Source organism: Sebastes fasciatus, chromosome 6 (assembly GCF_043250625.1).
Source record: "Sebastes fasciatus isolate fSebFas1 chromosome 6, fSebFas1.pri, whole genome shotgun sequence".
Classification (NCBI taxonomy): domain Eukaryota; kingdom Metazoa; phylum Chordata; class Actinopteri; order Perciformes; family Sebastidae; genus Sebastes; species Sebastes fasciatus.
The window spans coordinates 2,043,935-2,070,899 of NC_133800.1; the positions used below are offsets into that span (position 1 = coordinate 2,043,935).

Sequence of the window (26,965 nt, forward strand, 5' to 3'; positions counted from 1 at the left end):
AACACGGGACTTCCACCCAGGAGACTGTTGTTCATGTCCCGTGTGAAACTAAAAGTCAGTGTTCACTTATTATAATTTACATTATAAAGCTTGATAACGTAACAAACACAATCACTTTGAGCCAAACCATGATGATTTCTACTAAACCTAACCAAGTAATTTTGTTGCGTTCTTTTGTTTTGTTTTGTTTCAACATTAACCGCGTGTTTTAAAACTGATTAAAACTTCAACCGTAATCCGGGAGAAAACACGTTTCCCTCCAAACATAATTGAGAATGCAATTTAGTTGTATGCGAACGTAATTTTGTAGGAGACAGGGTTGCCACAAAGCAGTCCTGCTAATTAAATTGCGACATTGACTACCATGCCTTAATACATCAAGAGGTATTAAAGTGGCAGTAGGCACAATGTTTTTGGCATCATTGGGCAAAAATTCATTAATAACCTTTCAGCATATTGTAGTTCAAGTGTAGAATTCTGCACCTCCTCATGGCTCTGTTTTCAGGCCTTAGAAAATCTAGCCCGAGACAGAAGACTTTGGCCAATCACAGGTCATTGATTAGCCAAAGGAGAGAGAGAGCATTCCTATTGGCTGTTCATTCAAAGTCCGACCAATTGGTCAAACTAGGCAGCGCTGATCAAATATGAATCAATAGTCTGTTACTGTAATGCCTATTTCTCTCCTCAGATGTTTTCAGAAACATCTTGTAGTGTACTGTTTAGCTGTAAAATGAGAAAAGTTGCTCCAGCTGGTGCTTGGTATTTCCTCAACTGATCTCAACATGGTTGCCAGGTCACATACTCTCTCATTTTACAGCTAAACAGTACACTACAAGATGATTCTGAAAACATTTTCTGAAACAAATAGGCATTACAGTAACAGAATATTGATTCATATTTGATCAGCGCTGCCGAGTTTGACCGCTTGATCGGAGTTCGCGAGTGATTGACAGCTGCTCAGAGACGGCAAGTCTCCAGCTCCACTCTGACTCCGGTCTGTGAAATCTTGCAGATGCCATTAGGAGCACTGGAGGACGCAGAGGCACATCATTTTTTTCAGGTTACCTGTCTCATGCACTACTGTCAGGATATAGTGACCGTTTTATAATAATTACTTTTTTTAATCATATTTGCTCCAATTCTACCCACTGCAGCTTTAATGGGATAGCAATCATATTGTATAAACAGTATGGTCAAATCTCAAACAGACAGACATATTTATATCATCTCGCTGGTGTATATTGTCCTATTGCCCAACCCTAGTTAAGAAAGTTGTAATTTCGAGTCTTTCACCCCTAATGGCATTTATGTAACTTTTCTTTTCAGATTTAACACTATCTTAGCCTCCTTCTTGCAAAAAGACATGTCAGCACTGGTAAGAGTAAAAATACAGATTGTAATATCCACTTAATAAATAGCTTTTGCATCCCTTGTAATTTCCACAGTTTAAAAGGATGAGAAGTGAAAAGGGGGTTTCTGTTGGTTTTGGGCACAGAGCAGCGCAGTGGAGAGGGCAAAGCGGAGGCCAAGTTTTTAAATGCAACACAAAGAACCGAGTGAATATCTTTCACATTAGACATGACAGTTGTGCTCTCTGGAATACATCAGCCATAATAAGCCTTTTTTGTTGTTGTCCCTGCTGCCATATTCATACACACACACACACACACACACACACACACACATACACACACACACACACACACACACACACACACACACACACACACACACACACACACACTCTGCTGCACACATGCACACACTGCACCGCAGTAAATCTTAACCAAATACCATCACTTCTTTCGTAAGCGTTCTGTCTTCATCAGCAGCTAAAATATGGAGTATAGGGTTACAGCAGACAGGCATGGGGATGGCTTCAGAGCAATGAGATAGCAGTAATGGCACACCATCATTTAGGAGAATGTAATAAGTGAATATCTAATAAGCCTGTAAAAGATGCTTAACCCCTGAAGCTCTGGGGTCAGGAGCAGAGATAGGAGTATAAGCGGATTAAGGAAGGTTTCTTCTCACGTTGCGGTCATCACAGGGCTGACCATCTCCTGACCCCGCTGTTAGGACTGTGATTACTTTCGCCTATAGAGCCGCTCCTATGTTTGGATAAATCCACTATTTATGGCGTTTGATAACAGCTTGTGCCTGATATGGGAAGTAATAGGTTATGAATCTCTGTCTGGAGATAATGTAGAAGTTAATAGAACACCAAAGATTTGGGGTTTTACCCGGTTATTCACCTTTGCTCGACATTTATCACCTCGGCTCCTAACTGAAAGCCATGAGTAGCGCCTTACACTTTAACTGCAATATTTGGGAAAGGCTTAATGAAAGAATTACAAGGCATACTACCGTGAGCGGTTGCAGTCTCTGGTTTTGACACAGGGATACCATTCCTAACGGTCCATGACACTCTTTATATTGATCCACAGACTGATTTGTTGTTTGGTGATTGATTGACGAGAAGATACGTTGGCCCAAATCCCCGGAGATGCTTAAATAAACTGGAGCCGTTGGTTTTAAATGTGATCCCCACCTGTTTCTCATATGATGACATAGTTTTATCCCCAAATGACAGATTTGGTGAGATGTGCCATGCTCAAAATGAATGATATCCAGGATTTAAGGTCAATCTCTGTCTCTCTCTGCTTCTTTTCACACTAAAGAGGGAGTGTACATGCACACACACGCACGCACGCACGCACACACACACACACACACACACACACACACACACACACACACACACACACACACACACACACACAGAGAGAAAGAGAGAGCGAACCAGATCCTAAAGCCATTTTCAGGCAGGGCAGCAGAGTGTGTCCTCATTACCGTCTGTGAGTGTGTAGTCACCACTCAGTCACAGCTCCTGCTGCCAGAATGGGATTCCCCCCCTCTCTTCTCCTCTGACTCTTCCACATCTTTTCCACCTTAACTTCTCTTGCATATCGCTTCATCTATTTCTCAGACAGAAAATCATTATCAGTAAGGAAAGACAATTTCCTGCTCCTATGGTCCCTTATACACTGCCAGTCAAAGGTTTTCGATAACCCTATATTTAGAAAAAGATTTGGTTCAATTGTAGGCAATGTGATTGTCAGTTAATTGCAACTACCCTAAAAAGCGAGTTGAGAAATTTAGATTTTTCAAAATTAGATTTTTTAAAATTATGTAAATATAATAAAATAAGTCTTAAGTATTAATCAATTAAAGTCAGCACCTGTAGCATTCAGCATGCTGTGATATTTGTCTAATTTAACATATGTAGCCTTAATTGGTTGGTTGACCTTCAAATACATGTCTTTAACAAATTGCTATTCATTGCTATAAGAGTCCCATTTCTGTACAAAGATGTAGGTATATTTCTTACACACATAACAGTAATCAGGACATAGAGGCAAATGTCAACTCACAAAGGACAAGAGGCAAGCTGGCATTATGAAAGATTGTCTAACAGAGAATTTGCACATTATGTATGTATACTAAAATATTATTAGCACTGCGTATTATACCAATAAAATGCATAAAAAAAATGGAAGAGCTCTATTTGAAAAAAACATCTGTCAGACATTTTCCAATGAAATAAAAGCATTTTTTCACATTTCTGTGATACCCAGCTCTGCTTATTGGGCTGTGTATTGGCAAGAATCTGGTGATATGATACATATCATGACTATATATACTGTAAAGGGGTTACGATTCAATAATTTGCAATACTGTAAGCAAGGTGATATATTGCGATTTTTTAAATCTAATTTTAGGAAAACGGTAATAGTATAAAGAACACACCACCATATGCATAAAATCAGAGTAAAAAAAAGTAGACATTTTTATGCAATCAGAACAGAGGGATTTGCATGAATCCCAGTCCCCGTAACATCCAACATCATAGCACATACACTGAGAGGGCACATACACTGAGAGGACACATATGTTTGCAAATGAAATAAAGTATTGGCTGAGTTAATCTTTGCATGTACACTATTAATTAAAAATCAATACAGTGTTTTTGAGAATCGATACAGTATCACAGAACACAATATCGCAATATTCGATTTTTCCGATATTTCTTAACACCCCTTCTGCTTATGCTGGCATTTACATTAGTTTAGATTGAACTAAAAGTAAAGATTTGACGAGCAGTGTATGAAAGTTGCATTGTGTGCATCTGTGATATATGTAAAAATGCAAAGATGTGCTTTTTACATACCGTTTCACTATTTCATAATGAGAAGAATGCAGTACCATTGTGTTTTCACACAAATCAAATTGTAGTAGGATTCTAATGTTTTCATCACAAATAAAACACTTTACATTTTTGTATGTACATTTCTATACACTCTCTTTGAAATGCACTGAGCTCCGGTTGCACTATCTATCTCTGCTAAGGTGAGCAAAACTGTTTGACTGTAGTTAAAAGGTTTCCCTGAAAGCTCTTCTGCTTTGCAGAAGTAGCCAACGATTTCCATTTGCCAGCAGCTGTAGCTGGAGTTTACAGTCTCCTGATAGAGGATCAAAGGAAGACGGGGAGAAGCAGAGCACAAGCACACACACACACACACACACACACACACACACACACACACACACACAGGGATATTAGACTGTAATAGCGACCAGATGAACTTGTTGATGGAGTACTAAACAAGTCTAAATAGCCTAACACTTGGCTCGTTCTGACAAAGGCATTATCTGACTCTCCAGTTGACCAACTTGAGAGCATAACAAAATGATGTTTAGGGTTATTTGCTTTTCTCGTTCTCCCTGCAGCTATCTCAAACTGCCACATGTTTCCTATATAGAGTCTGGAGCCTGTAATTCAGTAATTTAGAGTAGTGAGGTTGTGTGTGAGTGCAGCAGAGTAATCAGGAAATGCATGGACAATGTATTCACTCTCACTTCTTATACATGCGCCGTGGTGGGCACCTGTCTGCTTCAATCCTCTCACTTTGTCAGGTTGAAAGAAGTAACGTTGAAGTGGAAGAAACAGGGACTTGGAGTTGGTGAAGGGGAAGTAGAGGGAGTTCTGTTGTTTGGTTCGGTTAACTGTGAAGCTCTCGTCTTTTATTTGATCTCCCTGTTCCTCAGAAAACTCCCCGATCGCTCTGCAGGGAGGTTTTAACAGCAGCAATATGTGTGTCTTAACATCAGACGAGAGGTCTGAGCCCAGGTAATCGAGTTTGGGATCATGTGATTGGACGTGACAAGGGGAACAAGATGGGAGCCGTTCACCTACTTGACTTGTCTTTCCAGTCTCGCACACATACAAAAACACAAGTGTCTCCATTTTTAGACTACTTAACCAGGTCACCACTAGTCAAAAAAACAACATGGCTGTGCTCCGTGTGCTGCTCACCCATCTGGCCTGATGGAGCCTCTTCCCCATGGTGCCGTTTTACATGAAACATTCTGTACTGTAGCTTCAAAGCCATGTTACTGCCTGTTCAGTCATAATGTGCCATTATGCATGGCATCCAAGAGCATGCTGGAGCACAAAGGGAACCACATGTGGAGCACCCCAAGTGCCCAAAGCTATATATTACATATGTAACATACTGCACACATGATGGTCCTTATATATTTGTGTCTGCGCGTGCGTTTGCGGGTGCGTGTGTGTGTGTGCGTGTGTGTGTGTGTAGAGGAGACTCTACATTACATAGCTCCAGCTGGACAGGAGGAAAGACAGTTAAATATATGCAGTTGATTCAAAAAGCATAAGATTATTCATTTCCCTTCTCCTGTGGGAACAAGCTCTCTCTCCACGCTCGTATACATGTACACACACACACACACACACACACACACACACACACACACACATATACACAGCCTTGGACAGCGAGTCTAACCCAGTGTGCGGTGACATCAACAATCTCCTGATTGCATGTTATTTAATACTGTAATATGTGGAGGTATTTCTAAAAGTGCTGGTGATAAAAGTGAAAAGGGGAGACAGGAAGAGGTTCAACATGAAAACGAGTGTGTAAAGACACATTTTCCCTCCTCGTTGAGGTGATGTTTGAGTCTGAAGCTTGTTTGTGAAAAAAAGTTTGAAGTGAAATGGATTTCTGCAAATGAAAAAAAACAACAACATCAGGGCTAAGTAAGTATTTGAAGGTGCTGTCAAAGGCTTTCTCTGTCTTTACCCTCCTCCTTTCATCTTTCTCTCATCCCTCGCTCCACCTCCTCCCTTCCCACTCTCATTAGTGACGGTTGTGAGAGAGGGGAGAACAAAGCCCAGGCCCTGCCAATCGATCACCGAGCAGCATTATCAATCGACTGGTGGAGCACAGGTCTCCTCCATCTGCCCAACGATTGACGGGTCAAAGATTGATGAGGAAGATTGTTGTGTGTGTTTGTGTGTTAATGCAACAGAGAGTCTTTATTTAAGATAGATTACAGGCGGTTTAATCTCATCTTGTTTGTCTGCTGCACATTTTAATTTGTAAAATAAATGAAGACAATATGAAGAGAAGAACACGTGTGAGGTATAGTGTGTGTGTGTGTGTGTGTGTGTGTGTGAAGGTATGTACACACACATGCTCCGATGTGGAACAAAGCCCCCAGACACTGACAGATATTTGTTTTGGTGGATACTCTTTACCCTGCTGGCACTTTGTTTCTGCCCTGGCAGCAGTAAACACACACACACACACACACACACACACACACACACCAGCAGAATTAAATCATACACTGGCATGGAGTCACACTTTACCCTGGCACGGTGTCATTGCCTTTCAGTGCTGTGACTCATGCCAACGCTCTAATGGATGAATCCTGCAGCAGTCTGAACAAACATGGGTGTGTGCAACATTTGTGTGTATTCCATGCGTGTATTTCAGCGTGTTACCCTGTGTGTGTGTATGTGTGAATATTTTCAAGGTGTTGTGCAAACATTGGAATTATATGTCACAGCTGGCCAGATGACTTGCCCCGGTTTCATCTCGAATTTCTATGCGTCTCTTTGGGAGGCCGACGCTGCCACATTTGCATGAGAAAGGTTGTCAGACTAACACCTTTTCTTGTTTCTTTCCCTCCCTCCCTCCTTGTCCCTCCTCTCCGTCTTTCTCCTGCATCCACAGCTCTGATAGCCATAGGCCAGTACAGCAGCACCATAGAGACCGTGGATGCCGGCTGGTGTAAGGACATCACAGACCAGGGAGCCACACAGATCGCTCAGAGCAGCAAGTCCCTCCGCTACCTGGGCCTCATGAGATGTGACAAGGTAACAAGCTCAGCCCAGAATGTCTGCTGCTGTCTGCTTTCCTGTCAGTACTATATAGTATGCTGTACTGTATGCGTGGCGTGCACTCCAAACATGCTTCTGGAGATGTTTTTAAACGTAGCAAATCAGATTTTTTTTGTAATGTGTACTGAAAAACATTTCGGGGGGAGAATTTGCAGAAGAAAAACATAATGGTCAAATGAATGATAATCATCATTAGTTGCAGCCCTACTTTCACGCTTGATTTATGCTTGTAAGCACGGCCAAAGTGATGTCACACACTAGACACGGCCTTTCGCGGGGGTTCCGTGCGGCAGGTTTTCGCCTGTCCATGCACATCCACATTTTTCTAACTACACAGACGCTGACGGGCGGAGAAAATGGAGAACTTTGAGGACTTTGTCGGTTTGCCACGAGGACAAACTGGCGCGGAGTAAAAAAGATCAAAACGTTTCCTCGTCACGATTCCACATCAGTTCAAGTCCGTGCGACCATCCTTGCGGAAAACATAACCAAAGCTTGATAGAGTTGTTAGCCCCCTTTTTGTGCTCTAAATGTGCTTAAAGCTGAAGTAGGCCAGATTGGAGCAACTATGATTAAAAAAAGTTGTTTTTATAAAACGGTCGTAATATCCTGACAGTAGTACATGAAACTGGTAACCTGAAAGAAATCATATCCCTCTGTGTCCTCTGGTGCTCCTAACAGCATCTGCAAGATTTCACAGACCGGAGGAAAACAAGCAGTCAGAGCCGATCTGAGGTCTGCTGTCCATCTGCTGTCTATGAGAGTCGGCTGTCAATCACTCGCGAACTCCGACCAAACGGTCAAACTAGGCAGCGCTGATCAAATATGAATCAATATTCTGTTACTGTAATGCCTATTTCTCTCCTCACGTTCTCAGAATCATCTTGTAGTCGATGTTCGCGATATATCCAATATAGTCGATGTATCGCGGCTTGTCCCACACGCGGTATATAAAATGACTATATCGTCGAACATCAACTACAAATGGTCATGTAATGTTTTTAAGCCCCCCCGCCGGCATTAGACTCGCTTTGGCATTTCCTTCTCTCCTTCGGCTCCCTCTCACACACACACACACACACACACTAGTCACAGACTCCGCCTCCATCCAGACCTCTCTCCTGGGCGAGGGCGATGTATTCGACCGGCGTGTTTTTGTTTATGGAGGGAAGCAGCAGAGAGAGAACGCCCGGAACCCGGAGAAATTTAAGAACTGATGCATCAAAGCGAGTACGGTAGCGAGAACACGACCAAAGCAACCAGAACCAGCCCAGACGCAAATGACTCTGGCTTCCTCGCTTTCCAAGACAATCCCATATGACAAAAAAAGTGCAAAATACAAAGAAATCATGGCCGCTGTACATTACAAACGCCGGTTAGCATAGTTGAAAAGCTCGGATTCAAAAGACTCATTAAGACACTTGATCCAAAATATGAACGTCCAGAAAACAGAACCAAAGCTGTCAGCCTGAAGAAGTGAACCAGACTGCTCTGGCCATACAGCAGGCTGCACCTCACGATCGGTGAGTCTTTCTACACTGCTGGGAAAATAATAATTTTTATTACCAGCAATGTTATAACAGCTTACTGGTAAACATAACAATAAGTTACTTTACACTTATTACACACCATTAAAAACGGTGTGTGTGTGTGTTATGTTTTTATCAAAATATATAAAGCATGTATTGCCAGATAACTATTTGGTTAAAGTGGATACTGTTTTGTTAAATTGAACTTGTGATTTTCCCCTTAATGCATGAGAGATTAAAATAGTTCCAATAGAAACCACTAATGAATATAAACAAGAAGGTTTTAATGCAGACATATGCTGCAGGGACTACAAGAATCATCATATTGGTGTGATTGTATGCATCAAAGGGTTAAATCGAGTATTTATGAAGTGCTTAGAGGATATTTGAAAATATCGCGATATATATTGTGTATCGCGATATTACCTAAAAATATTGCAAAATTATTTTTAGGCCATATCGCCCAGCCCTATCTTGTAGTGTACGGTTTAGCTGTAAAGTGAGAAAGTTTGTGACGCGGCGGCTATGTTGAGATCTGTTGAAGGAACGCCAAGTTCCGGTCACATGACCGGAGCACAGCCAATAGGAACGCTCTCTCTCTCAATGAAATGACCTGTGATTGGTCAAAGTCTCCCATCACAGGCTAGATGTTCTAAAGCCTGAAAACAGAGCCATGAGGAGGAGCAGACGTCTAGTTATCTCTCAGAACACTTGAATTACAATATGCTGAAAGGTTATTATGGAATTTATGCCCAATGATGCCAAAAATATACTGCCTACTGCTGCTTTAACATGTGTATGTGAGTGTGTGTATGCATGCCTATGCACATCCTGTTGCCATTGTAAGTAGAACTGGGCAATGATACTATTATCATAATATTTTTGTTATCAGACAAAAAGGTGTATTATTAATAATACATATAAAAATAGATAATATAATAATAATACAATCGTATGCAAACATGTTTTTTTATATCCAATATTTCCACAAAGCATCCCTGCTCAGTGTTGTGCAGCGATGCCCATATTGTCCGATACACCCAGATACTTTAAGGCAGTGGTTCTCAACCAGGGGTCCGGGGACCCCTAGGGGTCCTTGAGGGAGTTCCAGGTGGTCCCCAGGAAAAATGAAGAATAGTTTATTTTCACTTTTTTTATTCACTATAAGTGAGCCCAATGTGATTCATGTGTAGTCATAAGTGTGGCTACTCTGATAATAGGTTTCACTTCCTCCACGGTTATCTTCCTCAACTGTAGTTGACAACTATAGAATTCTGGTACAATGTGTATCAATTTAGGGGTCCTAGGGGTATAAATGGTGAATGGCATATATATATATATATATATATTGCTCAACTCTAGTGCACACACAATAAACACATAGACAGAGGCCCATCGGATCACAAGTGAACAGCTCTAAGTACAGGTGTGAACGCACTCAAGACACATTGAGGACGCATTGAGATCGGATCTTTCAGACCACATTCAGAGGTGGTCTGGGCCACATGTGGCCACATTCTTTTAGCAGTGTGTACGCAAATGTGTCCTGGGCCACATTAAGGACCACCAACTCAACTGACGTCCAGCTGAGATCTGCAGGATCACTGCGCTCCTCAGATGAACAGACAGACAGACGTGAGCGCATGTCAGCCTCGCAGCATGGAAACGTCCTCTGTGCTCTACTGTATCCTGTCGGTACAACTGTATTTTATCTATAAGCCACATATCTATCAGACATTATTATCATATTGTCGGAGATGTGTCGGTGTTTTTGTTCCGCTGCTTTGCGCGGAGCTGATACCCGACCGCCCGCTCACTCTCATCCTCGGCTCTCTGAGGACACATGTTAATGCCAGATCTGAACAGGGCCATAATCAAACACACACACATGAACCCTCAAAAGACCCAGGCTAGGGCAACTGGCCAATAAAAAGTATCCAGAGGAAAGCGTGTGGAGAAGCTAATCCACTGCTGTCCGTGCCCAGTATGTCTATGTGATCAACCAGTTGGGTGATATCATAATGACCCCTCTCAAGCCTACTTGCCTCTGGGTCTGAGGGACAATCTTTCCAAAGTCACCCTCTAACTCTCATCTGGCCTCTCTTATCCATCCAATCACCAACCTGATGGAAGTACATTTAGTTGTAGTGCCATGGTAACTACTCCACCCACCTCTCCAATTGGTTCAGTGGAGCTCCTACCACACAGATGCATCCACTTAGTGTGGGATCGTTCAGTCTGACATGAGTGGGATGAGGGCAGACAAGGAAGGGAAAGAGAACAGCTGAAACTTTAGCCTGCTCTGATATTGTACAGCATGGTTTCTTGTACTGCAGCCTGGTACGCAACACAGGCCATAATGCCATTGCTGGTGGGCCTGCATATGAGTGTAACAGGATTTAATGAGCCTTTTGTTCTCAGGCTAAATTTTACTTTTGGGTTTTGGGCTAAACTAATTTAAAAGCCCCTGCTGCGCAGTAAAAAGTGCAAGTAGAAGTCGGCAGGGGAGACGAGGAGGGCGGAGAGATTTTGACTTATAGCCGAAGCCTTTCACCAGGTTGGGAACTCATCATTTTTATTTCTACATTATAAAATCAGTGATATCTGCGTGCCGAGGCCTCAAGGTTGACCCTATGGATTTTTCCGATAAAAATGCCTGCCCAGAGATCGTTAAGTGCGACAAGAACATCGGTGTATCATATTTATCTATTTGTGCTGTAATGAAATTAAAACATATGAGGGTCTGACAGTGACCCCATGTGTAAGGTCTCAGTGATGAAGCGGCATACTCAGTTCACATTATTGCAGACATGAATGTGTATCTATCATATTTATCTAGGAGTAATAAAGAGTAACTGCATTACATAGCAGGTGATCACTTAGATTCCATTTTCATTTAGTTCCCTCCTGCCTTGCCAACTCACTGACCCAACAATCGATATCTACATCCATGCTAATAAAAATCTGTGCTGGAATGACCTACATCTCTACTGGAATAACAATTTTTCTTGGTTTCTCTCCACCGTATGCTTTCACTCTCCTGCCCTCCCAACGAACACATTCACCCATCCCTCTGCTCTTATTTATCTTTCCATCCCTCTCTTCAGATGTGATATTCATACTCATAATTTTGCCCGGAGGATGGAAAGGTAAATAATGATTCTCCCTGTGCTCTGAAGGGGAATATGGGGATGACATAGCTAAATAAAGCTGTAATTGGTGCTATTAGAGTTGTAATGGAGTGTGAGTCGAGCAGAGAGAAGAGTTTGACAGTTTCCAAGGTCAGGTGTGTTACCAGCTCTGAATCACAGAATGAATTCACTGCTTGCCTGCCCCATTCACCCATTCCTCTGTTTTCAGTCCTTCCATTCCTAAAAATTGTATTTAGCATTGCAAATGAGCCCGGAGTACTGGTGTGGACTGGTCAGGCCTGTGTGGGGAAAAAGAGCAGCCCACGGCAGCTACTTTCTTTCTTTGTTGTTGTTGATGTTTTTCATTGGAAGGGAGTTAGATGAAGTCAGGTTTCAGGAGGAGAGGGAGAGAGGGATGGAGGTAATACCAAGTTTGCTCAGAGGGAAACAAATAAACAGAAATAGGTTGTTATTACCGAGGTCGTGGCGAAAATGAGAGCTACCGGACGAGTTAAAGAGGTAAAAAGGTAAAAAGGTGAGGAGCAGAGAATTGTGGTCTTCTACAAGTCAGCCCAGGGGCAGCAGTGACCACGCTCTGCCTTCTCCTCGTCTCTCTCCTCCCCTCCATCCCTCATACCTTCTGCTCCCCCTGCTCTACTCTTGAGATTCTTCAGTTGCCTTAACTAAATTTAGGCATTTACTGTAGCTGACACTCCAAAACAACTTCCAGTTAGGGGCTGTTTGATATCTTTACCAAGGTCACTTTACATTCACATGATTGGCTGTTGTCCCATTGGCCCCTTGGCCACACTGCTGCTCCACTTCTTCTCTTTGCTTGAGGAAGTCAAGTCACTTTAAAAATCACATCAAATTACACACTACATTTTGTAAAAACAAAAAAAAAAAAAACTAATTTTTGCACCAATTCTAAGTGCTCTGACCACTGCTTGGTGGAAAATTTGACCGGTTTCACAGTGGTTGTAATCCGTGTTACGTGCCGTGTCTCTTAAATGAACCAAATCAATATTTTTAAGTACTTTGTAAAATTGTTTTCAGTATAGGCAGCAGTGCATTCAATTTGGTTGTGATTTTTTTCCTGGTTTGCATTTGACGTTTCAGCCTCTAGCAATGTTGTATCACGCTTTATTTGTGTATCACGGCAGTAAAATCCGGAGGCATGTCCAATTCAATCTCAGGGCAAACTAATCTCATCTCTGCACTTAATGCAGTTCTGGGAAAATGCAGAAGCTGGGGGATAACTCTCAATTCCACAAGGTTCCCACATAATGAAAGTCTTGTGCAAATTACTTAACTTTAGATTTCTCTCAGCCACAGCGTCTCTTCCTTATGTTGACAAATCCATTTGAATTTTTTTTTTCCTCATGCCTCATTTTATTAAACTCTCCATTGTTTAAAATAAGATGCGAGGCGTAGCTTTCTCCATGCATCCGTTTGTCTCTTTCGTTCCTCGGCCCAGTGTTGACAGCATGAATGACCAGCATATATAAGGTCAGCGGTACTTATTACATATTCCTTCTGTGCTCTTAGTTTGTTCAAGGACTGTAGTGAAGATTACATCCAGTGATAAAACATGGGACAAGAACAGAAGGGGATTCTGGGCAGAGTGTAGAATGTGTTCTCTAGATTAGGATAGTATTTCCTTGAATTGGTCTAACACATAGACTGTATGTAAAGTTGGACGATGCGTCTCCACTTCCTCCCACTGTACAGAAGTGAAGCCAAAATATCCCAGATACGGGAGCTGCCATCTTGGGAGTTTGACGTCATTTGGAGCCAGAGTTTGCGCAGTAGTGATGGGACGATGGAGCCGCGGTGTCAAGGTCACCCGCCCAAACCAATCACGAGCCGAGGTCAGCCACAGCTGTTAATCATGACGTCTGACCCCCTTTTTATAGCATCAAATAACTAACTAAACCAAACTTATCAGAAAAATGAACACTTCCACATACATCAGCGTGATAAGAACTAACTAAAATGACAGAAACCATGTTTAGGAAAAATGTATTTGATTTGGCCCATGTTCCATCCGCTAACCACTAACATGGAGGAGGCGGGCTTTATGACCTATACTGCAGCCAGCCACCAGGGGGCGATCCAGTTTTGGCATCACTTTAAGGGAGCTGTCATGCCATCCATCTTTATATACAGTCTATGGTCTAACATTCTTAGCTTGGCCCTTAACAACCTCCATTTGTTTAGCTCAGCCCCAGGATCTACACACTCGAGGAACCATCTCAATATTTACCCATCAACCAACTACTGTCCAAGCCAACATACTGTGGCGATGGGGGTCATTGACAGCACGGCCCCAACCTGAAATTATTTAGCTTTGCGTACCAAACCATGAATGTTTGCAATGTGAAAATAAATAGTTATATACACTTCCACACAGTGGTCTGCCCAGTTAGCCCCCGTGAGAGCTGTGTTGACAGTGTTTTGGACATATTACAAATATTCCAAAGTTAATATTTCCCTTACAAGGACTTTGCTTGCTTTCAGTTCAGGATGTGTATGTTGCAGGAATTTAGTACAAATAACTGCAACACAGGTCGAAAAAAACTGTCTAAAACAGACCTTCTCTTCAGCCATTCGTGGCCTCAGCAGCATTAGGGATAGCCAAAGCCCGTCTGCCTTACAGATGTCCAGGTAACTCCTGCAGCCTACATTTGGCTATTTAAAATAAATCATGGTTTGAGTTTCTCTCTATTTCTTCCTCCCTCGCTTTTTTCCTTCTCCCCCCACAAAGCTTCCTCCCACACTAACTGATGTGGAGTTAGGTTTCAGAATGGGTCGTGTCAGTCTTAGACAAATACAGCCTTGTCATAACCTTGACACACAGTGCGGACAACCCAGTCAGCTCTCCGCCTCTGCAGCGCGGCTCGGCCTGTGTAAATTTGTTTGGAATTGTCAAAACGCTGGGAATTTTAATGTAACAGCTTCCCTGAATGTCACAGGACTTAGAAAGTGTAGAATTCATTTAAGAACTGTTAACAGGATCCATCTGGCTCTCCTCATGTGGAGCAGTGTGAAGGATCGATTCCTCCGTCACAGTTTATACAAACGTGCTTCCGTCCTGTATACATTTTACTGCCAGGCAGCCTGGATATTTTGTCCACTGCCATTTGGACTGATATGAAGAATTTGAGATTTTTTTTTTACTCTGTACAAACAGACGTACGAAAGCACAGATCTCAGTGAAGTCTATTTGATTATCAGAATATTTTCTTATTTAGACTGTCCTTTCAGTAGCTGGGTGATATACGCTTGTAATAATATGGAATGTGTGCGTTCGTCCCACTGACTTCTTCTCATTCCTGTCTGTCTGAAGGATTCTCTTTGTGTCTCAGTGTGTTTATACATGCTCAAATACGACGTGTCTGTGTGTAACAGTGTGTGTTCTCCGAGAGGAATTTATGTTATTTTCTGTTAACGCGGCTCATAATGGAGTATTGAAATCAGAACCCCTCCGGGCCCAGGCAAATGGCGCGCTCCGCCTGCCTCAAATGATTACACCCCTCCGCCCTCAGGGCCAAACCACCCTGCTCTGACGAGGGGAAAGAATGCGATTGATCCACACTCACCCAAAAATAATCAAATCAATTCATCTCGTCCTCTTTCAGCTATGACTCTGTGTCAGTCTTTTGAAGGATTCAGCTGAAAGACTCAAGGAAAAAGGGCCTTAATCTACTGAATGTTAGGTCTCCGTGGGAGGAATTCATCTCTCTACACTTTCACAAACACAATGGAACATTATGTATTAATCCAGGCTATGCTTTAGAGTGGTGAGAGTCAGTGCGCTGGCGTCAGAGGTAATATTCAACTCAAATTATAGCGATGTAGTAACAACATTCTGCTCACTGGACTGGGCAGACACAGAGACGCTGAAACAGAAACGCACATAAACATGCCAAACTCACACTAATTCACCAAATGCTAATGCTGTAACATTTATAGCTTTTTGGCTAACCACAAAATCAAGACAAGTGTCCAATCACAGGGACAGGGACAGGGCTCCAGCTGTAAGCTTTATTGATTTGTGTAGAAACACACTGTACAGTGTTCCTTATCTTGACGCTGTTTTCATATGTCTCCTGTATGTGTTAAGTTTCTGTTTCCTCTAATGGGCCCGACTGACCACTGTGAACATTTGGAGCCTTCATCCTCTGTTGATGTATCACTTTGGGGATTTTGATCTTTTTCAGCCTCAGTGGAATGTTTTCTTTAGAAGCATTTTCACAGCTTGCTCAAATATACAGTACCTCTTTTTCCCTCTGATTCTCTTCCCTTGCCTCTTTCCTCCTCTCCTTGCCCCTCACCTTTTTTTCACTCCCCCCCCCCCCCCCCTCTCCTCTCTACTCATCTACCTTCTTTTTGTCCCCTGTTTCTTTTCCACTACTTCATTAGAGTGAAAACAAATGGGCAGTCCAGGTTGTGAAACGGAGAGGGAGGCAAACTCACACAGTCAGCACGAAGCCGGACTAGGGAAATAATGACACTGACTGCTACTGGCCCCTTCAGGGACAGCTGGTGGAGTTACTTATCAAATTAATGGAGGAGATGAGGGAGGGGAAGAGAAAGTAAAATGAGGGGTGGCCTTGTGGAAAAAAACGAATAAGAAAAGGATTTAACGAATGACAGAAAAACCAAGTCAAATTAGATAAAAGGAAACAATAGAATGGGTGCCGGCTATTCCCTTTACAAATGGCCCCTGAAATAGTGTTTTGTGTAAGCAGTTTTGAAGTGTGCTCCCATTACCTGAATTGAGGTGGAGCGGCGTTTGGGGAACAGGTATGAGTGCTGCTGCACCCCCAGATAGAGCAACCAGACAGACCTTGTTAAAAGAACAGACATCCCAATCAATATAGCCGTTCCACCGGTGCATCCAGCTGCCGGGGACCATACACAGATAGGCACGGCGCAGCAATTTTCAGACATAAACAAGGGCCTAATTGTTCAGGGCCTGGAGGCTTGGAGTGAGGAAAACAAAGATGAAGTATGTTGAAGAGTTAGGAGGCATTTTAACTCTCGTTTAGGAAATGAGAGTTCGGTAGTTCGGCAAAACTTTCTCTTGATGAGTGTTGTTATTGTGAACGGCAGGGCTTCTTAGTTTAAAGGCTGCTAAAGCGAAGGGGAATTAGGAGACAGATGCTGCATGCACAGCATCGAGTGTAACACAGGCAGGTTCTCTCTGGTTCCCATTTTCCCGGCTTTGGTCAGACTTGAATGTTCAAAGTCGAGAAAGTAGTTTGAAAGAGTCATTTGCTATTTGTGATTTTCAGTGTAATCTTGGAGTCTCATCCCACACAGAAGAGCCGTATTGATTGGCGGTCTTAACTGAAGCCGCCTCCTGATCATCCCTTCATCTTGTTTCTAAAGGGCAGGAGCAAGGGACAGTGAAGGAGAGAGGGTGAAATAAAGTGAGACATCGACAGAGTTCACTGAGTATCTGAAGAGAATCTCACAATTGCCCTTCAACAAAAACCTAGCAGACACACACAGACGTAAACCTGACCTCAGCCGGCCTCACCTGGCTCACATACACACTTGTGTGTTTCTTTGCCTTTTCTCCACCTTGTACTCACTTTATTCTTACCCCTGTTTCTCCCTCCCTTACCCTCCTCTAAGCAAGGACAGCCAAGGTTGTTTGAATTTTGGATGCTGCTCACATCTTTTGTTCATTCAATTAGTTCATTCAAGTTGCCCCCTCTGTCTTGTCTTCCAGCCTTCCCCCCTTTTTTTCTCTCCCTCATCTGGGGCTGTTTACTCATCACAATGGAGGTCAACATAATCTCATGGAGTCATGGACAGACAGTAGACAAGACTCAGTGTGGCCTGGATACTCCGACTTGCCAATCCTGATATGTTTCTGGGGATAAACTAACGTCTGGCTCAATACGGTTTTTCCTTCTCCCAGACATTGAGAGAGACAGCGGGAGGTCACAGTCCATTTTTAGCCTGCAGGCGCAGAGTCTGGCTGTGTCGGTGATGAATTAGCTATTTAATGCTAATGACAATATAGCCCCCTCACTGAATGTTGTGTACAAATTGAATACATCGAGCTTGGGAATTTTTTGGGGGGGATCGATTAAGCCTCCGACTGATGTCCAGCTTTATAATCTTTTGGACACAGAGTAGCCAATGGATGTATAAGCTTTGAATACGTTTTGCAGAGGAAAAGTGTGTTGCCAGAAGTAGTGCTCTTATGACCTGTTGCTGGTCAGGGAATATTTGAGAAAATGAACAATTTTCACCCAAGAGCAAAAAAAATCTGAAAACAAAGATACAGATTTATCATGCTGTCAAGATTTGTGCTTGTTCTGACAGTGAAGAGAACAACAGGCTGAAATCTGTGTATCTTTTATTGACCTTTTAAAGGGTAACTTCAGTATTTTTCAACCCGGACTCTATTTTCCCATGTTTTTTGTGTCCAAGTGCCTAATGGGGACAACACTTTCTGAAATTGGTTATGGAAGAGCGAAGTAACCGGCAGCCACAAAACGAGCTGCATGTTTTTGCCAGTGACAGGCTCAGATTGTTATTAACATCTAACATTGACAGAAAGATGGCGGCGCGTCCGAACGCAGCGGCTTTACTCTCCCCAATCCGATGTTATCTGTTCTTACTTATATCAACATTAAGCTTAGTCGCCAGTGTGGATCATTCATATAGCTGCTTAGAACAACTGGATATCGGACGTAGCTGTGAATGGCAAGTGGTTGGTGATTACAACAACTTCAACAGCATCCCAGAGGATCTGGCCAGGGCACCGGCAGCTAAGTGGGTCACCCTGCCGACTAGAAGGATACGGAGGTGGCGCCGCAAGAGAAGGCAGAAGCGGGGACGACGTGCCGGAGTACAGGCCAGGCTACGGAGCACTCCGACCAGACCTGCTTTACCAAGCATGTTTCTCGCAAATGTTCGTTCACTTCCTAACAAGATGGACGAATTAAGGCTGTGGCTCAACACACAGAAATCAACGAGGGACTGATGCGTGTTTGTTATCACGGAGACATGGCTAACTGAGCTGGTTCCCAGCTTGCCCCAATATCATCATATTGGAGCCTGTGAGCGGCTGCCATCTGCATAAAATAAAATAGGTTGAAAAATACCAAAGTTACCCTTTAAAGGTCCCATAATGTAAAAAGTGAGATTGTCATGTCTGTTATAGTATAAAGCAGGTTTAAGTGCTATATAAATACTGTGAAAGTATTGAAACATTCAATATAAAGAGAAATACACACAGCCTGTGTTCAGAAATTGTGCGTTTGAAACAAGCCGTCAGGATTTCTGTCCATTTGTGATGTCACAAATATACAATATTTAGACCATTACACGTTTCAAACGTAAACATTCTTAATGTGTTCCAGTTTATTTCCTGTTGCAGTGGATGTGAATGACATCAGCTGACAGGAAGTAAACATGGACCCAAACTATTGGCTAGCAACGCAATTCCGTTGCAATTCCATTGAAATTAGCTAAAACGGAGCGTTTCAGAGAGAGGGTAAATACGGGCATATTCAGGCAGACAGTATGAGGGACACATTTTTTTTTTTTTAAACATTACAACATGTAAACATGTTTTAATAGAAACACAAAATACAATTATGAACCTGAAAATGAGCACGATATGGGACCTTTAAATACAGAAGAGCTTGACTTTATTTGCAGTGTTCTTATTTGATTATTCAGAATGAACCAATAATTCAGAATAATCCCTCTACTGTAGGTGGTGTCCACACGTTAGGCTTCCAGATGAGATCACTGAGTATTGCTCACTGCCTCGTGTGGTTTTCTGACCAGTCCACCAATCTAATCCAAGCCCTCCCCGCTCTATAGAGTCGCTATGAATTTTATATCACGGTGTTCTTTGAAAGGACAGGGTCAAGCTGTCCTCATTCTTTATTTATTCTGAAGAACAAGGGAGTCATGCGAAGCAAAAAAAATTAAACACACTAGCTCTGTTGTGATTATCTTCAAGGAATTCTGCTTGTGTCTGACCTCCAGTAAGCTGCTCTGGAATGTGTTCCAAAAGTTTCCAGAGGTGTGTGTGTGTGTGTGTGTGCATGTGCGTGTGCACGTGTGCGTGCGCGCGCGTGTGTGCGTGTGTGCGTGTGTGTGTGTGTGTGTGTGTACCACCGTACATTGTGCTGTTTGCCAGTTGAAGTGGAGGAAGTGGTCTTAATTTGCAGGACATTCAACAGGTCTGTTATTATCTTATTGTACTCCCCCCAGTGACAACAATTTATGAGCCCAACTAGTCCCCATTGTAGGAACATGAACTCACCATCTCTGTCTCTATCTCTGGCTGTCTCAACACCTCTCTCTTTCTCCTGTGCTCTTTCTGTTTCTCTTTGTGTGTTTTTTTATCAATGCCATCAATTTAAATACTGTACATTTAAAGTTTAGTCCTGCTAAAGGTTATGTATTGAACAATTGGATTCATTTGAACTCCAAATTTGTTATCTATTTGTCAGATTCACAGTTTCTGGTAAAAGATTTTAGGGCGCTTTCTCATGCCATAGTCCGTTTGGCTAGTCCGATTCAGAGTTAAATTCATAGGCGCAGTTTGCGTTGGTTCAGGGAGCTCACTGAACCCCCCTCGTGGCCGCAGCCAAAAATGCATATACGGATTTAAATATTATCTCTATCTTTTATACCTTGTTGAATATTCTTATTGACAGAATAAGAAACCAACATGATAACTTTTTGTGGTCTTTTTATTTACTTGTAATAACATCGGAGCTCTCTGTCCACACTGAATCCGTTAGATGTGAACTTCTGTTACATAAACAAACCACGTATCTATAAGCTGTGCGCTAGAGATCAGACGGGAAAGACAGGAATAAATGGAAACCGCGTCGTGGCGTTAGTTCATTCCAATTTAAAACAATGCAATTAGGGATGTTGATAATTAACCGTTTAACCATTAACCGACATTAAGCATTTTAACCGATTAACTCTATCGGTTAAAACGCTTAAAAGAAATATTTATAATTAATTAAAAAGCTGAGCGGCTCAGAGGAACGGCTCGTCTCTTTAAGGAGAAAAGCTGGTCCACCTTAACAGCCCACCTTAAGAGGCAGAGCCGGAGTTGCAGGGTACAGGAAGTCGGCTCCGGTCTCTGGCTCGCTTGAGCGGAGCGGAGGAGTTGTAGTTTCATAGCATTTATTCACCGACAAATAAACTGTACACACACTGCTACACCTACGTTCACAGCTAGAACGCCACCAACAACCTCACACTCACCGCCAACACACACACACGGACACTCCTAATGTTACGTCGCGCTGACAGACTGTATGTGTGTGACGGCAGCGGCGAGCAAGAAGCCTCCGGCAATGCTAGAGCTGCTAACATAGCACAAATACACACACTGTTTATTGGACAATCGCTATCGTTAATCCGGGCAGACAGAGTGTCGTAACGCCGGGCAGACACACAGCTGACAACCTGCTAAACTAAACTAAATGTGCGGTGGAGACTTTTACTTGGAAAGTGGCTGCATGTCGGCGACACTACACGCAGCATCGTAGCTGCTGAGTTAACGCTCCCGGACGGTGAACTGGGTTCTCAGTTGTCTGTTGTGCTCCTACACTGCAGCTGGCGCGAGACACAAATCTTGTTGGTTAACGGTTGATAATCGGTTAACGAGGGTCGGTTATGGGTTAAGAAATTTTTTCAAAATCAGCATCCCTAAATGCAATCAAACTGATCTTGTCGTTGACGCTCACTCGCATCATATTCACTTAGGAGTAATATGTACACACAGCATCCCAATACACTAAACCTGTCAGGTTTTGTGGTTTGTGTGTGTTCGGTTTTCATGGTATTTTTTGCAATATTCCATCAGTCATAGGGCATATTAGTCGGGATATAAAAATGCACCTGCTGGTGCCTGATTATTAATTATTGTGTAAACAAAGCCTCTGTTCTATACATAACATTTCCTCTAGATTTAGTTTTGAACCCCCAACCTCGCAAGTTCAAATTGTGCCCATGGTTAAATTGATACTTTTGATTTGTTTTCTATTTAGTCTGGTTCAGTTTCACAGTGCACAAATTAAAGTTAACCAAATAAAAAAAATAATTTGCAGAGGGGCGTGTACGGAGCAAATTTATCTTTTTCATCTAGAGAGCTGCCACTTCTATGCAGGGAATCGCAGACTTTGATGCTGTCAAAGTTTTTTCACTTTGATTCGGCACTGACCGACTGCACACGAATCCCTTCTCCAGTTTATAAACGTCACCTTTTTGTGTGGACTTTATTTATCATATTCTGTATGTTCTCTTTGGCCCAGATGTCAAGCAAACATCAGATTTCTGCAAAGGTCCAGGTCAATCTTCTTCCACTCATGTTAACCTGTCATTTATCTGTGTCCATCTCAATAAATGCCAGCGCAGTCAGCCTGCGTTTTGGTTTGCTTGGAAACGGTCCGAGACCACCTCTCGCAAGCAGTCTCCAACCGGTTGTTTTGGTCCACACCAGAGTATGATTACTGCGTTCACCAGCGCCCAAACCAACCACACAAGAGTTAGATTACAGCAGACTAAATGTAGGCTTGCAAAAGCGCACTCTGAAACTTTGGAACCAACAGACCGTGGAAAACCCACCTGACCCAAATTAATAAAATTAATATTAATAAATATAAATAATAAATTATTTATGAAGAAAACCCACCTGGAAGGGACTTGAGGACAGTCAGATCCAAAATGTGGTCAACTCAAATAGACCACTTTACAGTTCACTCTTTCCATCTCGCTTCAAAAAACTAATTTGTCATGATCAGAGCTAATAGAGAGTCCACTTTGATCCACTCGGGTGGGAGATATTGACCCACACACCTAAGACCTGCTCAATCAATCACTCAATACAAGGCTGATCTGGACTGAATTGGATCCCTGGTTTTGGTTACTTGGAACTGGTAACTAGTGGACATGTGAGGACCTCTAACTTAGAGCACCATATTCTTTATTTCATTTGGGGGATATTATTATTTTTAATATTATGATATACAGTATATAGTAAATCTATCATACTGTATGATAAAATAATATAACAGACTGTATTTTATTTGTAAGACAAACGTTAATTGTGGTTGCACCTATATTCTGGTGACTTTGTTTTTCTTTACTCCAGATAATTAAAGCATCATTTCATGTTGTAGTTTGGCATATTTTACCTTTATAACACTTAAAGGGACTGTTTGTAAGAATCAGGAATGTCTTGTTAACAGCGACACCTGTGGCCGTTAAGTCAACTAAAGTCAGCGTCCTGTTGCTCGCGCTTGTGCTCGCTCTACATAGACATGAACGAGCATCGCTCAAAACAGTGAGGCGACACACGTCAGCTAAAAGCACAATATCACTCTATATTTCAGCTGCTTGGCAGTAATGTTAGCTGACCAGACGAAGGTCTCTCCATGAATCAGTGCTGATCCTAGTGTTGGCTTTTCCTGCCTCAGTCTCCTGACCGCGGCCGGAGGGAACAGGGGAGACACCGGAGTTTTGGTCGGAGACGATAACGTATCACTCTGCGGAGCCCCGTCACTTCACAAGACACGGGAAACCTCTGTTGGTCTGGAGGAGCTGCAGCAGTTATTTCTGCACAAACGTCCACTGAACATTCACTAGATATTCTCAGAGCTAAACTAACTCTTCTGCAGTATGAAGTGTGGAGTGTGCGCGCATGCACGTGAGAGGTGGAGAGAGAACGAGCGTGGTGTGTGAGTGAAGGGAGGCAGAGGAGCAGAGTACAGCAGAGACTCCGGCCCTGGAGACCAAAGCTACAGTCTCCCCCGCGTCCTCCGACCGCGGCCAACACTGTTTAACAGACGGGCTTCACTAGATACAACCAAGAGGTTTTGGTGCTTCCGTGTAGTTTGTGTTGGAGTCTTGTCTGAACAGCGTAGCCACACGCGAGCGTGCATGGGACACCGACCCGCAATGATTTATACGTGGAAGAAGTTACAAACAGTCCCTTTCATTTGAAGTATTAAATGCTAAACAAATGGATGGTTATGAGTATGATGTCTACCAGAATATCAGATCTAACTGTAAGGCTTGTGGGTTCACCGTGTCACCACAACACCTCCCATTTAATTAGCATTATTCTAGTTCTGCCTCACAGATGTAGCTGTGATAGTGTTTTACCGAGACTAACAAATAAATTGTGGAAAGCCTCTTGAGTTGTGGAATGTTTTCCTCCAGTCTGCAGAGATAAGACGGCCGGCGTAGAGAGGGATTGGGCAGAGTCTCGTTCACATTCCTTCAGTTACCTTTGTCACGCGTGATGGAGTGTGGGGTTTACAAACCTGGCCTCCAGAACCTCTTTCTCTGACCCTGTTCAGCTGAGCCCCCATTCCTCTGTGTATGTGTGTGTGTGTGTGTGTGTGTGTGTGTGTGTGTGTGTATGCATTGACACCCTGCTTTTCAGTTCTGCTGCTGTCTGATATTGTGCAGGGATGAGGGTGTGTGAGCGGGACCAGACCTCAGTTGTCGCAAGCGGTGCCTGACCTGGTTTTTAAAAGCACACTCACTGAGCCACGCACTGCAGATTCCTGCGAGGGTCGCTTGGCTTTCTGAGACAAAATCAAAATGTTTGAGCTCAGGCTTTCCTCGGTAAAGAGCAGTCTATTCTTTAAGCTTCCGAGCCAATGCATCGATAGTTCATTTAGAAATATTGAAACCTTCAGGAGAAGTGTGTGGCAACCTCTTTTCTGTCCCTACACTTCAAATCCTCTGTTCTTTCTTTTCCATTCATTCCTCTCTCCCTCCTTCCTCTCCCTCTCATCGGAGAACTATCTTTCAGTTGTCCAGTCACTCGTTTAGAAACTTTACAACGGGGGCTTTTCCTCTGAGCAGTTTAAAGAAGGCTATAAATCTGGCCTGTTTAAATCCAGACTTGTTTAAGCTGCCTTTTACTAAGACCTGATGCACTGCATTCTTCTGCTGCCTAAACAGGCTTTTGAAACATTTAGCCCAAATGTATTTACTGGTTGACTGATACACTCTCTACAAGGGAGTAGACAGGGAACGGGGGGTATTTGTCTCTCTTTATGGGCTGGGGACTAAAGCAATGGCTGCCACATGGCCAAAGAAAATGTGGGGAAAGAAGAAAAGCAAGTTAAAAAGAACCCTGCAGATCTGTGCTGAATTTAATGAAAACACAGAGGAAATAAAAAGACATTTTAGTCATATAAAAAGAACCACTGAACTTTGTTTCCTGGTATCTGCATGCATTTAAATTCACTCTCTCTTGTTCAATATTAACAGTGTTTTGTTCCTTTTTTCCAGGGTCATTGTTGCCACGTACAAAGCAGCGCTCAGTGGGTTTGATATATTCAGAAGGAGCAGAGGCCATATTTTTTTTAGGCTTCTATTTCCTAAACTCTCTCCCTCTCTCTTTATTCCATTTCCCTCCCTTGATTGCTAGGAGCACTCAGAGGGTGTTCTCACCACGCCGGTCTAATATGATATGCATCTTCGTGTTTGTGTATCTGATTATCGATTTACGACCCCGTTCTTCTTTTTCCCACTGCGAACGTGAACTGCTGCAGCATTAGTCATCTTTACGACGTGTTTTACAGCGCTGCTTACCAGGGGAAGGCACAGGGCTTGCGGTAAATGTATATTTTACGTGGTGATAGAGTGCATTTGCATCAGAGGATCAGACTTAAAGAAAAAAGCTCACTGTTAAGAAAGAGAGCACTCCAGGAGAGAGCAGAGGTCAGCTCGGGTACTCGCCGTCACTTACCTTACCTTCCGCTCACACACACAACCCTGTATACGTTTACTGTACAGCATGTTCAAATAAAAGGTGCTTTTTTTTGCTGAGCAGCATATCAGACATGCATCTTTTTGTTTTCCCCTCATCCCGCTCTCGCCCTCTTGTAAACCCTGACAACGGCACATTACCCGTCAGCATGCATTACATCGCACTTAGATCTGCCGGGCCGCGTCTTTGAAGTTAAAATGGGGGAAAATATCATAAGTATAGGCCTCGCTCCAGATAGCTGTGGCTGCGCTCCCAGATGCTTCTCAAAGATTAAAATCATCAGTGAGCAGCGATCTGCTCTATCATATGGCTCTCCTACAGACTTGGCAGCAGGTTGGGAGGAGGGGTTGTATAGTACAGTACACTGGATGAGGGCTGCATGGGGTAAAAGAGCCAGAGTCATATATCTAAAGCACCACTCCTGACACCGGTGCTTTAAGATAGCATTTTTTAAGCTTTAAGTTGCATAGCAACAAAATATCTTTAGGCACAGTTTTGCCTGGTAACCGCTCTGGGAAGAAACAGCTGAATCACCCGTTTTTCAAGTAGTCAGTGGCACAACCAGAAGGCTCCCCTCTCTGCCAGCCAGCATTTGGTCTGACCTTCATGTCTAACATCAGCCCTGAGCCGCAAATACCAAGCAGGTGTGGTGATGTCATCACGTCTCATTCAACATACCACAGAGCCATGCAAAGCGCACACAGCCCTGTTCTGGAAAGAGAGGAACTCTGGGAACTTGCTAGGAAAGGGTTTCTCTTACAGACGCCTGTTGTTTTTAGGCCTGAAAAGATTTACGGTGCCTCAGTGGAGGAGAGTTAATGGATGCTGTGATGTATAAATGCCTCTGTCAACTGATTTTCTGTCAACAAGATTTTCTATCCACCGGCAATAAAATGTTTTAAAAATGAGCGTAGGCATGAGATGCCAATTAATCAAAGCAGGTACAATGAGTTTCTGTGCTGTAATTTACAATTTATACAGGCTTGGATTTGATTGATATTAAAATCTTTTTTTCCTTCAACTTGATTGGCTTCTCCATCTGCCATAATAAGATGTTTGAATTCTAATCATTTGACGCCGGTTGCATGTGACACTAATTACATTTCAAAACTTCAAAAAAACACAACATCAAAATGTTTTGCTGCACAATAAGTATTATCAACAAGGTCAGTGCACTAGTTATTCTTTTCATGATTTCCATCACAGTGATCTCGATGCAACTCAAACATTTAGCGCT

General features: G+C 42.8%; 1 protein-coding gene across 3 annotated transcripts in view; it reads left to right on the forward strand.

The window, feature by feature from the left end:
* Window positions 1–26,965, forward strand: part of fbxl17 (F-box and leucine-rich repeat protein 17) — a 298,794-nt gene that overhangs the window by 263,366 nt on the left and 8,463 nt on the right. For all 3 annotated transcript variants that reach the window (XM_074637127.1, XM_074637128.1, XM_074637131.1), the window contains one exon: window positions 7,107–7,249. In XM_074637127.1, the coding sequence (XP_074493228.1) occupies window positions 7,107–7,249 (143 nt within the window). The remainder of the gene's footprint in view (window positions 1–7,106; window positions 7,250–26,965) is intronic.